Source organism: Vipera berus (assembly GCF_964194415.1).
Source record: "Vipera berus genome assembly, chromosome: 9".
Classification (NCBI taxonomy): domain Eukaryota; kingdom Metazoa; phylum Chordata; class Lepidosauria; order Squamata; family Viperidae; genus Vipera; species Vipera berus.
In genome coordinates, this window is record NC_138212.1 from 13,712,321 (window position 1) to 13,727,534 (window position 15,214).

General features: G+C 40.1%; 1 protein-coding gene across 3 annotated transcripts; it reads right to left on the reverse strand.

The window, feature by feature from the left end:
• Window positions 1–554: 554 nt before the first annotated feature.
• On the reverse strand, window positions 555–14,183 carry PIGV (phosphatidylinositol glycan anchor biosynthesis class V). Of its 3 annotated transcripts, none has more exons than XM_081334642.1 (5): window positions 14,159–14,183; window positions 10,264–10,402; window positions 7,773–7,933; window positions 4,549–5,709; window positions 555–2,913 (listed from the first exon to the last, which is right to left on the reverse strand). In XM_081334642.1, the coding sequence occupies exons 3-5, from the start codon at window positions 7,857–7,859 to the stop codon at window positions 2,611–2,613; spliced, it is 1,551 nt and encodes a 516-aa protein (XP_081190768.1). In that variant the 5' UTR covers window positions 7,860–7,933; window positions 10,264–10,402; window positions 14,159–14,183; the 3' UTR covers window positions 555–2,610. The 3 variants fall into 3 exon arrangements, with proteins under 3 accessions (XP_081190768.1, XP_081190769.1, XP_081190767.1); XM_081334643.1 differs by lacking the exon at window positions 14,159–14,183 and adding an exon at window positions 10,789–10,932 and having other exon boundaries at window positions 10,277–10,402; XM_081334641.1 differs by lacking the exon at window positions 14,159–14,183 and adding an exon at window positions 10,789–10,932.
• Between the last annotated feature and the right edge of the window lie 1,031 nt (window positions 14,184–15,214).

Genomic DNA, 15,214 nt, shown 5'->3' on the forward strand with positions numbered 1-15,214 from the left:
GCTCATATTTATGACGGTTGCAGTGTCTCGGTGTCATGTGATCATCTTTTGCGATCTCCTAACAAGCAAATAGGGAAGCCAGATTCACTTAACAACCGTGTTACTATCTTAACTGCAGTGATTCACTTAACAACTGTGGCAAGAAAGATGGTAAAATGGGGCAAAACTCACCTAACTGTCACTTAGCAAGAGCAATTGTGGGCTCAATTGTGGTTGTAAGTCGAGGACTAGCTGTACATAACATGCTTGTCTTATTTTGGCTGCTTCTTTATCTTGCACTGTGAGAATTGTAGCTTACTGAATAAACTTCAGGATTTGGCATGAAGGGCAGCTACAATATGGTGCTCTGGAATTTTAAGGTATTTTGTGTTCATATGCTATATAATTTGTCATTTAGTATTCAGGCTTTTTAAACACTACTCCCAACAATTTCCAATATGAATGTATTTTGAGTTGTCACATTATTGTATAAGGCAGTATTGAAAACAAGCTTTTTGTTTGTTAAAATTATCACTGCACTTTAAAAAAGAAAAAAAGCAGAGGCTGGACAACAATTTGTCAGGATTGCTTTATTTAAATTCTGTAGTGAGTAGAGATTGAATTTAAGTGTACTCTTCCAATTCTATGTCATTTTTGTCTTTGACAAAAAGTTGGAACAAGATAGCTGTTTTTATGTATTTTATATGCTGTAGCTAATATATACAGTAAAAGCAGCAACTGCAGTGATTATCCATATACAAAGTCAAACTGTGGTAGCTTTTCATGAATACTGAAATACTAATTTACCTCTTCTTTCTGTTTAGGAATATTCAAGACTGTTTCGGTTAAACATTAAAGCAATAAAAGTAATAAAAGAAATGATAATCACTGAACATAATAAACAGTATTTCACAGTCTGATTCTCCCATAGAGTTTATAAAACATTTAGCCTAACAGATCAACAACTTGCTGGAAAGGAGATTACTTCTTCACAAAATACTGGGAAAATCACTGAAAGGAGTGGAGTCAGCTACTTTGGGCATGGAATTCCATAGCAAAGCTACATAGCATGCCATTCGCCCGATTTCTATTAAACATACAGTACTTCAAATGTTGGCAGGGCAGAAAAGATAACCTCTGTGCTTGATCTTAGTGAGCAGGCAGCCCCAGATAGAAAGATACAGTCTCGTGTTTTTTAGAAATGTAAAGTTAAGGTGGATTCTAAATCTGTTCTCGGGCTCCTGCAAAAGTTTCATGTGCTCACTGAGAAGATCTACAGTAGCATTAGCTACTGTTTCAGGCTGGCTCAGATGTATAAATAGCTTTCAAATGCAATCTCATGTACTACAGCACATTGAGCTTGATATTGATTTTGACTGCAGTGTGCGTTTACATATCCAGTTTATATCTGCTCTATTTTTTATTTTATTTTTTAAATGTGGCTTTCACATCACAAGCTGTTCTGGTCAAAAGCACAGCATATCAACATCCCCAAGAGTAAAATGATAAAATTTAGAATTGTGACAGAAGAAAGGTAGAAAAGGTTGGAACATACCAAATTGAAAAAGAAATCAGTGCTGCAAGGACAGGAACCAGATTTAACTTGATCTGAAAATTTATACCTGAAATCTTGTCAGCTAAGGCAAGAAGAGTCTATAAATCTCAGTTGACCTAAATTGATTTCTAAGAACCAATGGAACTAGAGTAGACCCACAAAGGGGAAAAAAAGAACTTTAGATAATGATATGAGTAGTCTTCAACTTAAAACCATTTGTTTAGCAACTGTTCAAAGTTAAAATCGCTTTGAAAAAAGTGAACGACAACCAGTCCTCGCACTTAGAATTGTTGCAGCATCCCCAGGGTCACGTGATCAAAATTCAGGCACTTGGCAACTAGCATGTATTTAAGACAATTACAGCATCCTGGGGTCACATGATTGTAATCTATGACTGTCCCAGCTGGCTCCCTACAAACATAGTCAATGTCAGAAGCTGGATTTGCTTAAATTGCATGATTTGCTTCAGAACTGCAGTGATCTGTTTAACAACCATGGTAAAAATTGGGCATGACTCATTTAACAACTGCCTTGCTTAGCAACCAAAATTCTGGTCCCAATTGTGGTTGTAAGTTGAGGATCACCTGTACCAAGCTCTAGCCTCCAGAGAGACTAAAGCCAATTTCTGCTACAGTGTCAAGATACGAATTCAGATTTTTGCTACCGTATCAAATAGCATCATCACACTGAAAAGGGAGATTGTCAGCAACTTGTGGAAAACCCACATTTTGCAGAAGTATACTTTTTAGAGGGTTAGGGTTTTATTTTAAAGCAGCCCTGGGTAGAAGGTTACAGAATGGCTCTTGGGAGAGAAGAAAATATAGAAAAGCAGGGGGGGTGTTTTCTGGAATGAAATAGATTGCTTTGAGGAAGGATATTTTTGACTGCAACATCGCATGTCAGTATTCTACACTGCATTATATTTTTGCTACTTTCACTGGTTGAACTTATTGCCACTTTCAGACATCAATCCTGCACCTTTGTTAGCAGCAAATGTTACCAAGTTTACAGAAGACAGGATCTTTGAAAGATTTGCAGTCTGTTCAGCCCATATATTTATATAGATTCAAAATGGTTTATGTCCAAGGAAAGAAATTACAGTGAAGGACCAACCCCAGCAGCCAGTAGGAAAGTACGTATCCCAAAATACATTTTGTGAGGAACCTGCTCTGCTTCCATTTGCCCAGAAGCATCAGCACAGGGTTTTCATGCCTACTGCAGTTACAAAAGACATTATCCACTGAGGGCTTCTTAGCAAGAGGATCTCCATGCTTGGATGGGGAACCTCCATCCTGCAGCAAAGGTTCATTGGCATAGAGCAGATGAGCAGAGAACCAATAAAGGACTGGAGAAGAAGAACCCACAAATCTGGTAAGGACCTATTAAAGGAAGATAAAGGAAGAGACTTACTTCCATATCCTTGTGCTCAAGAAAATTCAAAATAATTCTATGGCGCACACCTTCATTCCAACTACCAAGTGCTTCATAAAAAATATAAAGCAGATGGACGCAAAGGCAAAACTTGCTAGCAGGTTTTGCTGTAATAAGATTTCCGTTATATTTAACCATTTCTTTTGTGTTTATCAATTATTCCAATTGCTTGGTCAATTTCAGCTACAGTTTCTAACCCTACTCACAGCAGTGTACCTAGAACCGTTTTAACCAGCTATTCTCCAAGTCAGCTTCTTAATCTCTGATATTAGCCTACCTTCAGAAACTGGAGTTGAGAATTAGTGAAGTATCATGCATGTAACATTGTTTGAATGGTTCAAAAAAAAAGTAACACGAACCATTCTTATTAGAGTAACTGAAAACGATTATGATTTAATGGGATTAATTTTGGACTACTAAACATATTCAACCATATGCCATTGAGTACTTTATCCAGAATTACGTGATGAAGGTGGCTAAGGATACCACAGAGCTTGCCTACATTTTGGAATCTGAATTTGGCCTGGCATTTCAAGACTGTGGCTTTTAGCCCAAAAAGATTGCTCGCTTTTGATATGTACCAATGCTAATTAATTAAACAACAATGCTCATATAAAATGGAGTAAATACTTGCCTTGTTCAGTTATTCTGAAAATAAATACACTATGCATGTGAAAGAAAGTAACTGCTATAAGAAGCAGCATACATATAACATGGAGAAGTATCCAGATAATATGATGGCATTAGCAGAAAGATAAACTCCAGGTTAAATATGCAGAGTAATATCTGATGATTAAGAAATAACCTATTGTTAAAACCAAACCAGCCAACCCAGAAATTACCTATTATTTGCTTATAAAATTTGGTGTATTGTTTAAATCAAATCCCAGGACAGCTACAACCCAGCTTGTTGCCTTCAGATAAGACTTTCCAAATTGACTAAGAACTGCACATTGCAATGGATGATATGTTACACAATACACCGCTGTATATATGAACTAGAAGCTAGGTAGCATACTTACAGATGAATGCATTTATTATGGGAAAAGCTGTAGTGAAACAATCAGTTTCCTCAGATGCACAAATGTTTACGCTACCATAGACTATTTAACATGCCTTGATTCTGTTGAGTTATGTCAGAACTGATTAATATGGCTCCTTCTAGGAACTTGCCCCTCCATCAATCAAACACTGCGATCCGCATCATGCAAACTTCCTGACTGAGTGTAAGTAGGAACGCTGGCTGCATACTGAAGACCAAAAGTGGTTGATGAACTGTCCTCCTGATCCCACATCTTCCCATCTAGGCCATGCTCTGAATGTCCAATCATCTCAGGAGACTACCAGAAATCTTCCTACTTTCTTTTCGCGCATATGCACAAAGTCCTTAATACATGTATGAAATAATTATCAAATGTAATCTACAGCTGGACAGCCCTATAGTTCCTTGATATTCTGCTAAACACAAAAAGAGGTGCCATTAAACATCCAATTTCAACATCACGGTAGAAATAAATACATCTGCTCAGGAGTTATACCGCTACCCGCTACTTGATCAGTATTAAATATTTAGCAAGACTCACCTGGACGTGCATGAAAAAGGTCCCAAACACCAACAGAACTGCTGCATGGACCACGTAGACTAATACACCAGGAGAAAAAAACCCTCCTGCTGGCTTGTGCAAGTCACGATCTTGCGTGCCTACACTCTTCCTTCTCGCCATGCCAAGGGTTAGACAGTGCCAGGGGTTGGCAGTGACGTACTGCCAGACTGCCCAAGAGCCCATCACCATAACAGGAGAAGCTAGTAGAAAGTTTGGGATCTGTTTGAGTTCAAAGTATCGGAGGAAGCCGACATTCCAGTAGGTATCTTGTATATAGGTGTAGAGCACAGGAAAGTTCCAGGAGCACCACGGGGGCTTCCCACCATCTGAAGCTGCTACACGATAGCCCTTGGATTCAGCCAACTGCAACCATGGCTTTGGAATAGTGTACCCTAGGCCAATATTGGGATGGCAGAACTTAAGGTAGGTGTAGTACTGAAACAAAGCAAAAGGTAGGGCCACCGAGGCGGACATAAGCACCAAAGCAGCAGCCAGTTTTAGAAATTGGCCTTTCTTCTGCAACCCGTTTTCACTTGCTTGAAATCTGAAAGCAAAGAGTTTTGTCTGGGAATAAATGAGAAATCCCGCATTAATTAGCCCATTGGAACGTACTCCGCTGGCTAACGAAAAGAGAAGAAGGCTAACCCAGCAATGCCCTTTCTCGAGCCACCACAAGGCAGCAAATACTAGGAAGGCAAACATGCTTTCTGAGTAAGCAGCTGCCATGAAGACATTTGCTGGCGTCAGGCAGAAGAGGATGGCCGACAGAAAAGCTCTTCTTCGGCACTGTAGGACTGCACAGCTGAGCTCATACAGAGTCCAAGAGGCTAAAGCAGAAAAAGCAGCGTTGAGAAGAACTGCAGACAGGAGCAGACAGCTCCGGAAACAGAGAAAGCCTTGGAAGGGCCAGAAGATAATGCCCGCTACCACTTTTAGGGTCAGGGGGAAAAGGGGAAAGAAGGCACAGTTGTGCTCATATACATAGCCGTGCTCAGCTATGAACAAGAAGTGCTCTGCATCCCAGCGGGAGAGGCCGCCCAGGAACCGTTCCGACAGCTGGTCCCAGAACCCGGGTTTACAGAGGCGGGAAGGAGAGAAGGCGTCTGCGGCATGATCGGGAATCAGGAGATTGAAAAGAGCCTGGGTGGGGAAAAAAAACAACAACAGCAGCAGAAGATGGCAACTAAGCAAAGAAGGCATGAAAAGATCTCTCTCATTCCACCATATTCTTTTCAAACCATTTAAGGGCAGAGGTGTTCATAGTCATAAAAAGAAATAAACAGAGGTGTATATTGCACCTACTGGAAAAGGACAGCTGTGCTGCTATTTTACACTTTCATACATTAGATCGAATTGCATTCAGACCCTACTGGATTGAAATAAGGAAGGGACGTCAACAAAGTCAAACAGGCAGTCCTCAACTTACAACCATTTGTTTAGTGACAGTTCGAAGCTACAGCAATAATGAAAAAAGGTGACCTATGACCGATTCTCTCACTTAGGAGCATCGCAGCAGCCTACAATCATGCATTCAAAACTCAGGTGGTTGGCAACTGGCATGTATTTGTGACAGTTGCAGCATTCCAGGGTCATGTGATTGTCATGTGCCACCTTGCCAGCCAGTTTCTGACAAGCAAAGTCAATGGGGGGAAGCTGGACTTGCTTAACCACCATCTGATTCACTTAACAACCTCCTAATTCACTTAACAACTTCGGCAATAAAGGTTGTAAATTTGGGGATGACTCATAACCACCACCTTGCTTAGCAATGGAAACGCTGGTCCCAATTATGGTCATAAGTCAAGGACAACCTTTATTGGTATTGTATATGGAGGGTATTGTATATGGAGGGATTACTAAAACAATATCTTATGAAAACGAGACTGCTTAAATGTGCTTGCTCATCATTTGAGCAATTTTCAGCCGAATGTGTTAATATTCGCACTCCGGCATGTGCACTTGTACAGTAAGTAGTAAGTTTCTATTTTTCACAGTGGGAAGTTTATTGTGAAATCAATTGCTAGGTTTATGCATAATTCATCTCCTGAGTCATAGCCATCAAGCATCATCCAAATTAGACCTCAATATGCCTTATCCTCAGGTAAAGCAGACAAAGGGAAATGCTTCTTGCCTTCTCTTCCACAAAAGAAGTATGGAATTCACTGCAAGATGATGCAGTGATGGCTGTTGGCTTTGGTGACTCTAAGAATGAACAGTGAATATCGAAAGGAGGAGCAGCATGTGGGCGGATCTTTATACTTTTGTTAAGAGTTATATCCCACCTCAAAATTTCCGCCCCAACAACCATGTGAGGCAGGTTGGGTTGACAGAGAGACAGAGAGGAGGTCAAAGTCACCAGTTCAGCTTCTGCAGCTGAAGCTAGAACTGAATCTGATCTCCTAGTTCAGGAATAGGCAACCTTGGCTCTTTTATGACTCGTGGACTTCAACTCCCAGAATTCCTGAGCCAGCCATGCTGGCTCAGGAATTCTGGGAGTTGAAGTCCACGAGTCATAAAAGAGCCAAGGTTGCCTACCCCTGTCCTAGTTCAACTCATTAACTGCTACACTATACAGATAGTCCTCACTTAATAATCAGTTGCTTAGCAACCATTCGAAATTATGATGGATTCCCCCCCCAAAAAGATACTTATGACAAGGTTCTGGAATTCTGATAGCTGAAACCCTCAAGACTTGCAGTCACATGACCTGCATTTCACACACTTGGCAACCAGTTCACTTTTACGGCCAGTTGCAGTTGCAGTCCCACACACAGGATTACAATTGACATTTGTGGTTTTTTTTGCCATTTTCCAAGTCTTTTCCAGAAAAAAAACACGATTATAGAAATGGACGGACTCTACAACTGCCACAAAAATTATCATAAAATCAGGTCAGCCTCATAAGAGTGCCTTGATTTAGAACCATCATGACTTACTGGCTCTATTATGGTCTTAAGTTGAGAACTATCTGTACTAGCTTTTAATAGGATGGTTCTTCCTAGATTAGCCAATGTGGCTAATCTAAATATTATAGTCATGGCCCCTCTTAATTTACAAGATGCAGAGTCTTTTCTCAATTTTTTTAAGCAGAATCTAAAGAACATCCTTATCTGTGGATGGACAGATAAAATTACAATAATATTACTACTTACTATGTAATTATAGTTTTATAACTGATTTCTATGAATTATTTGGGGACTTGCCTGAAGCAGAAGTGTAATAATTCTGCAAAATATTGCAAAGGAAACCACCTCTTGACAACGTGTGTCTCTACAATTCCTTAGTGGCATCCTGGCCTTGAAGCCTGCTCATCAGATCATTGTAAACATCCACGTAGGGAATTTCAGTAAGAAATGTTGGAAGCCTGAAACAAGAAAATACATTAAATGATACAAAGGCTATAATTTATTGCCACATTTACAAATCTGGCTATTGGACATTTGTGTCTGGTATTTCATTTTGGCTGCAGTGCAGAGTTTAGTCTTTGTGTGAAGCACAACTTTGTTGTTGCAGACTTTGGGCTGGTCCTCCTGGCGATTTGAGTTTGAGAAGCCCGATCATGGTTGGTATATTTCTTCAGAGAACTGCATAAACACTCATTTACAAAATATTAAGGAAAGACTTTTGTACCTTAAGTACAAGCAAGCATTTCTCAAAAACTGATGATTAGATAACCTTTCCTTTAAAAGAAAAATAAAAGAAAACCTTATGCAAAACTAAGCCAGGCTAATACGCTCCTTATTTTTAGCCACTTTATTGATTTTAAGAATAAACTTTCCTAATTATCAGGAGCTAAGTGGGGGAAAAAATCCTTTAAAATGGAATGATTAAATGGTTTGAAATTCCCTGCATTTTAAACCGGCTACCACCAGAGGGAAGCAAACGCTTACTGTGTTCATAGTTCTCCATACAGTACAGTATATCAGAGTTCCTCAGTCTTGGCAACTTGGAAGATGTGAAGATTTCAAATCCCAGAATTCCCCACCTAGCTGGGTGAGTATAAGGAATCCTGGAAGTCCACACATCTTCAAGCTGCTAAGGCTGAGAAACACTGAGGTATACTGTTGTGACAATTAAAGTATAAATACTATATGCTATAGCACAAAATTTCCAGCTACAAAGAGAAGCTTCTTCATTTATGCAGTTTCTTACTCTTTTGCATTCTTGACATTCTGTTTGATTGGATTTTAGGCACTGGATAAAAAAAAATGCTCTGTTTTTCTATGTTTTGTGGTCTTGTGATTATACTACTGTTTTTAAATGCTATTAGTTAAGATTGTGTTGTTTAATCATTTATATTACCGTTATCTATGATGATGAAAATATTTATTTATTTATTTATTTATTTTATTAGATTTATATACCGCCCTTTCCCGAAGGACTCAGGGCGGTTTACAGGGTATTTTAAAATCAAACCAATACAAAATACAAAAGTTTAAAAACAATTTAAAAAGATTAAATTATCCCTAAAAATAAAAACCCCAGTTAAAAATTCTCAGCCTGGGCCGGAGAGCTCGAAGAGCCAGGTCTTCAGGTCCCGGCGGAATGAGCGTAGGTCAGGGGAAGTCCTAAGCTCCACGGGCAGCTGGTTCCAGAGGGCAGGCGCACCCACAGAGAAGGCCCTCTCCCTGGGTGTTATCCGCCGGCAAATATTGAAAATCAGGATTAAAATATTTAAAATAAGTACAGAATAGGAGGGAGTAAAACCAAACCACGTTGTTAGCTTTCAAAATTCAAACATGTTTAATGAGATTTTCCTTGATTGACTTTGATAATCTATCATCTATTCAGAAATTAGTCTTAATTAAGTTAGTAATTAAGTTAGTAATGAAGTTAGTAATTTCTGGTAGATGTTGAAGCTCAGAAAAATCATATACAACAATGTAACTTTTAAGACTCTAGGGGGGGTAGGCAATTCTGGGAGTTGAAGTCCATGAGTCATAAAAGAGCCAAGGTTGCCTACAGTTTTTTTAAGATCTGCAATTTTTTTTCTTACATCATTTAAGCAAATATTGCCCTCTCCCTCAGAACTTGGGATAAATGGCTTTCATTCTTATATATTTAATCTATCAGTGGCAATAAGACTATCCAGCCATATAACTGCTCTGAAGTATCTGGAGAAGTTTGCCATTATGGCCACAAAGCTGTACTTCCATGTAAAGCCTCAAAAACTCCTGTTAGGCTGATTATCCACAACTAAGGCAAGAAAGAAACTACTGTCAGAATGAGGAATACTTTAAATTCATAACCATATGAATAAAGATGCTTACTTTAAACATAGAACAGAGACCGGTGAATTGGTTTGCCCAGGTTAAACTTGACAAATCTAGCTGGACCAAAAACAGATCCACACAAACAAATCTACTTCTTCTCTGTCATATATAGTTAGAGGCTTCTTCCTGATTTAATCTACCATGTATACAGACATATACATGCTTTTATTATTTAACAAAAATAATTTAAATTATGAGAATGACTTATCTAGCTCATTTGAAACCAAGGCAGGAGCTTGCCAACAAGTCTAGGCACAGCTTCTTAAAAAGGTTCCCAATACTGTACACTATAAAGTTCATACACTTCATTTCCGATGTTCTGCATTCATATATAGAAATGTGAAAACAAAGAGATTTTATATATGAAAACTAAACCTGAGGACAATATATCTGTGTAATCTATATCAAAACAGAAAAATACCTTCAGAACTGACCGAAGAATAAACAATCCCAGCCGCCAAATAGTTAAGTTGTTTGCATGGATTTAACCATTACCATCTATTGTCATTTTATCCCTCATCATACATAATCTTTATCCAAGCAAAGCTGACTTCAGGTTTCTGTAAACAGAAAATGGTAATGCTAAGAAAATGATAGTAAGCCAAATACTGTACTTAAAGATCTGTGTACATTATAAAAAAGCAAGATTTGGGGCTCATTACAATATGTAAGCACAGTCTATAACAGTGTTTTTCAACCCTGACTATCTTAAAACATTTAAAATTTGAGACTGGTCTATATATGCTCTGACATTCATTTCCTTCATCTATATCTACAAATTTCCTTCATCCTGAGTTCCTCTTGGCTTCCTTACTGTGCGTCCCCCACTTCTCTCTCCCCCTCCTCATGGGTTGCCCCTTAAATAGTGCAATTAGCTGTTCTGCAGTCCTTCCAAGAAAGGCAATTCTCCAGCAAAGAACTTCAATTTCATATTAGCTTTTTTTACCAGTAAGGATGAAGATTGTTCATTTAGGAATGGTAAAAAACCCCCACTGAACTATTACATTTTTGTTTCTGGGATGCAATCTGAAAAACATGAAAATAAATTTGGCATTTTCAAAAAGAAACGACTGCTTGAAAACACATTTTAAAAGATTACATGGGATTAGACTGCCTCTGACTCACTTCACGTGCTAAGCAGCTCAGATCATATTTTATGCTTGATTTCATATTATCCAAGTCATTAGTACAAACTCTAATGCTGGATTTACAATATAGTAAAAGAGGTGCTACAAAATAAATAAGGCTATTCATTTCTGGTTTAACCCTTTTCTTATTATCAAATCACACATTGTAAGATCTGAATAGAAATTAAAGCATTTTTGTAATCTCTCTAGGAAAATACTGGCATTCAACATCATGGTTCAACAAAAGCAAGCCAATTGTTTTTCTGCATTTTTTAAAAAAGGAATTATCTTTTTCTGGATTAATATGCCAGAAAATCATTTATTATTTATTCAGTTTGTAAGATGCCTAAATCATCATAACAATTCTAGGGCAGGGGTCCCCAACCCGCAGTCCGTGGAGCAGCACCGGTCTGCAGCATGCCAGCAACCAGGCCATGCAAACAAGCAAGGCCTCATTGCGGGATGCAGGCAGCATGCAAGACTACGTCATCTCCGATCCACAGAAAAAACTCTCTCCACGGAATCAGTCCCTGCTGCCCAAAAGGATGGGGGCCGATGTTCCAGGCAACATGTAATGACGTTGTTGTTAGTTGCGAAGTCGTGTCCGACCCATTGCGACCCCATGGACAACGTTCCTCCAGGCCTTCCTGTCCTCTACCATCAAGGCAAATGAGAAAACAGTAATCATAACAACTTTGCGACTCTACAAAGATAAATAAAATCCATCCATCAATCACAAAAGCAGAATCACAAATCACTCTCCCCAAGGACCGCACTGCTTTACACTTTTAATAATTTATTCAGGAAAATTGCTCAACAAGTGAAAAAAGCCACCATCATTACATAGGGAATATTATGTTAAAAGCTTCACAAAAAGCTGAATAATTGTAGAAGCCACCCCAGAGTCTAAACTGCATCATGCAGTCATTTATTTATGCCAATGTTTGATTTTAAAATATGAAGCAGGAACAAAAGCAGAAATGATTATCTCCCTAGTACTTGACCTTGGATCATGTTTTAATCTTCCTTTCACACTTCAGTGCAGCCACTTGCATACATATAGGAAACTGTAACTACTGCATACATTGAATCAGCTGTGAAAAGTGGTGCAGTTCAATTCCAATTTTAAAAGGGGACAATTCTACAAACACTCATAGATAAGCACGTTAGCTGCAGTTTCTTATTTCTAGCAAGCTTGTACTGTATTAAAGGTAAAGGTAAAGGTTCCCCCGCACATGCGTGCTAGTCGTTTCCGACTTTAGGGGCCGGTGCTCATCTCCGTTTCAAAGCCGAAGAGCCAGCACTTGTCCGAGGACGTCTCCGTGGTCATGTGGCCGGCATGACTAGACGCCAAAGGCACACGGAACGCTGTTACCTTCCCACCGTAGTGGTCCCTATTTTTCTACTTGCATTTTTACGTGCTTTCAAACTGCTAGGTTGGCAGAAGCTGGGACGAGTAACAGGCGCTCACTCTGTTACACGGCACTTGGGATTCGACCCGCCAAACTGCCGACCTTCTGATCGACAAGCTCAGCGTTTGTTGCTGATTTTAGCTGGTAAGACCAAAGTAGACTATCTAGTGTAGGAACAAGTAACCGTAAAACATGCCACAGTAGTTTGCATATAAAAGTTCCTATTCTATCTAAGCATTCCTTGGTTTTTTTTAAAAAGCAGATCAAGCCACTTTTCCTGAGAAAAGTCAGTTTGTCTACCTATCTTACCAATCATCTTTTCCCACTAGCAATAAGGACCTAAGAAAGTAGTGTTTTCTATCATCAGATATTTACAAAATGCAAGTTACATCCTCTTTCATTAAATTCATCCCTCTTTTCCTCATGTATAGCAATTACTTAGCTCCACCTTTTCTCTAACAGAAATGCATGTGAATCTACAATGGTCATATTTTCTTGCCAAAAAAAGGACAAAAAAAGGGGGGGCGGGTTTGAATCTGAAAGAGGTTCATAAGGATATAAAACTAATTGTTTATATTTATAATTTTGCTTTGCAAAGAAAAATTCAGTGTCAAACTTTACAAGAACATATCCTATTAAAAATATCAATTTACTTTGACGATTCAATTTCTGTGTTTTTCACATGAAAGACTGTGCGTAGTGGTATTTTTTGTAGAGCAAAAGTTAAATAAAGGACAAAAGTGAATTTTTGAAAAATAAACAAACCTAAAGGACAGCTTTCTGAAGCAAAGGGCTGTTCCTTATAATAAAGGATATATGGTCACTGCGTGTACCTCCCATGTATATCTTATTAACCCAACAAGCCCTGTATGTTGACTCAAAACGAGGTAGATTTATTCGTTTTCAAAATACACACAAAACTACCTCACTACCTAGTCCAGTGGGTAGTGAACACTTGCCCTTAGCATGAGAGTGTCACGCAAACTCAGCAAAACAATTCACCACGTTGAATTATATCTCTGAGCAGGTAGCTCAGCCTAGGTGGGCCCTGAGGCTGTCTGAGCGACCTTCCCTGAGCCCGACCGTCTCAGTCCCAGACGAATCGAGGACTCCGCCTCTTCCATCACCCCCAAACGCTTGGGAAGAGTGGGAAAGCAGGAGCAGCTTCTATTCCTTCCCCAGACCGGACTAGAGGGTAGAAGGGGCCAAAGGGAGGCAACGGGTGTGGGGAGGGGAGACCTGGAAAGGGAGGGGCGGATAGGACTTATAGCAGGGGTCTTCAAACTTGGCCCTTTTATGACTTGTGGACTTCAACTCCCAGAATTCCTCAGCCAGCTTTGCTGGCTGAGGAATTCTGGGAGTTGAAGTCCACAAGTCATAAAAGGGCCAAGTTTGAAGACCCCTGACTTATAGCTACAGTTAAGAAGGGAACCCATAGGATAGACCAGGGGTAGGCAACCTCGGCTCTTTTATGACTCATGGACTTCAACTCCCAGAATTCCTGAGTCCCAGAATTCCTGAGTCATAGTTAGCCTAGCTGACTCAGGAATTCTGGGAGTTGAAGTCCACGAGTCATAAAAGAGCCGAGGTTGCCTACCCATGGGATAGATAGACCATAGCCAATAGGAGGTGCTCATGCGGAGCGGGGCTTCTGCGACCAGACCGTCCGGGGAAATGTAAGAGTCGGCCCCGTCCCCCACTGCCCGTCCCTGCAGGGCGGTGGCGCCCCCGCCTCACACTGGACTTCAGCCGCCCAGCTCGCTCCCCGCACACTCACAGATCCCATTCTTCCTACTTCCGCGTTTCCGGAAAAGCACGTGGATCTTGACGCCTGCGCAGTAACGGAAGATAGCCGCCCTTCCGGTGTTAAAACGCAGAATCATCGATAATAGGAGAGAGAGGGGCAAAAGACGAGTTTCACTATAGAGTTCGAGAGAGAGAGAGAGAGAGAGAGAGACTTCCGAGTAGAATAATGTTCGAATATAATTTCTTTTTCTCAGAACTAGAGGAAGATTGATTAAAAACACGTGCCAGAAGTAAATTGTTCGACTTCAGTTGACTCATGGACCTTTTAAATCGCCATAAAACTTTCTGAGGTTTTGTAAACCAATGGCTTGCAGCTGATAAAGACGTTAAAGCCCGATTAGGCGCGAGTCTTCCCAGTAAGGATACAAGAAAAGAGTCTGTCTAACCTGCGGTTACCCTTATAGTGCATTTTCTAATAGTTGCTTGCCCTGAGGGAAGACACAGTGCGGAAGGCACTGAATTTGTTTGCGGGGTAATAAACCGCCGCCGTTCAAGGAATAGGCTTGCATAGGCATGTGAAGCAAGAGACGCCATCTTTGTTAAGGGAGTCGGGACCGACGTTGCAAAGCCCTTTCTGCCGTAGGACAGAGTGAAGTGGCTGCAGGTTTCCTCCCGCGGATTTAACTACTGCAAGGGAATTGCGAAGCAGGCACGCGTGACTTTCTTCACTGGCAAATTCAATACAGAAAGGGTTTATTGGATTAAAAAAAAACCAACCGAAAATCCACTTCTAAGGCCCAGCTCTTGTACGGAATGATAGCACTGGAGCCTTACTTTCATTGGTTTCTATTATAGTTCTCAGAATTCCTTACTATTTGCTATGTGGTCCAAAACAACTAGAGATGAGCAAACATTAAATCCTGCTTTAAGCTGCCATAAGAGGAGAGCATTGATCCTGTTTTTAATTGTGAGCTCTCAAAGGTGACACTAAGGAAAGTAGAGAGGCTTCTTTCCACCACTTAACTGAATAACAAAGTTGGAGGAGGTATTCTAGTCCAGCCCAGTTCAGGCAGGAAAACTTGTACCA

Bases quoted from the DNA above. Each gene is read 5' to 3' on its own strand.
- PIGV (XM_081334642.1), bottom strand. From the start codon at position 7,859: ATGCCACTAAGGAATTGTAGAGACACACGTTGTCAAGAGGTGGTTTCC. The intron at 5,710-7,772 runs GCAAGTCCCCAA...TTCCCCACCCAG, and splicing joins TTATTACACTTCTGCTTCAG to GCTCTTTTCAATCTCCTGAT. The intron at 2,914-4,548 runs GTGAGTCTTGCT...TTCCTTTAATAG, and splicing joins CCTTTTTCATGCACGTCCAG to GTCCTTACCAGATTTGTGGG.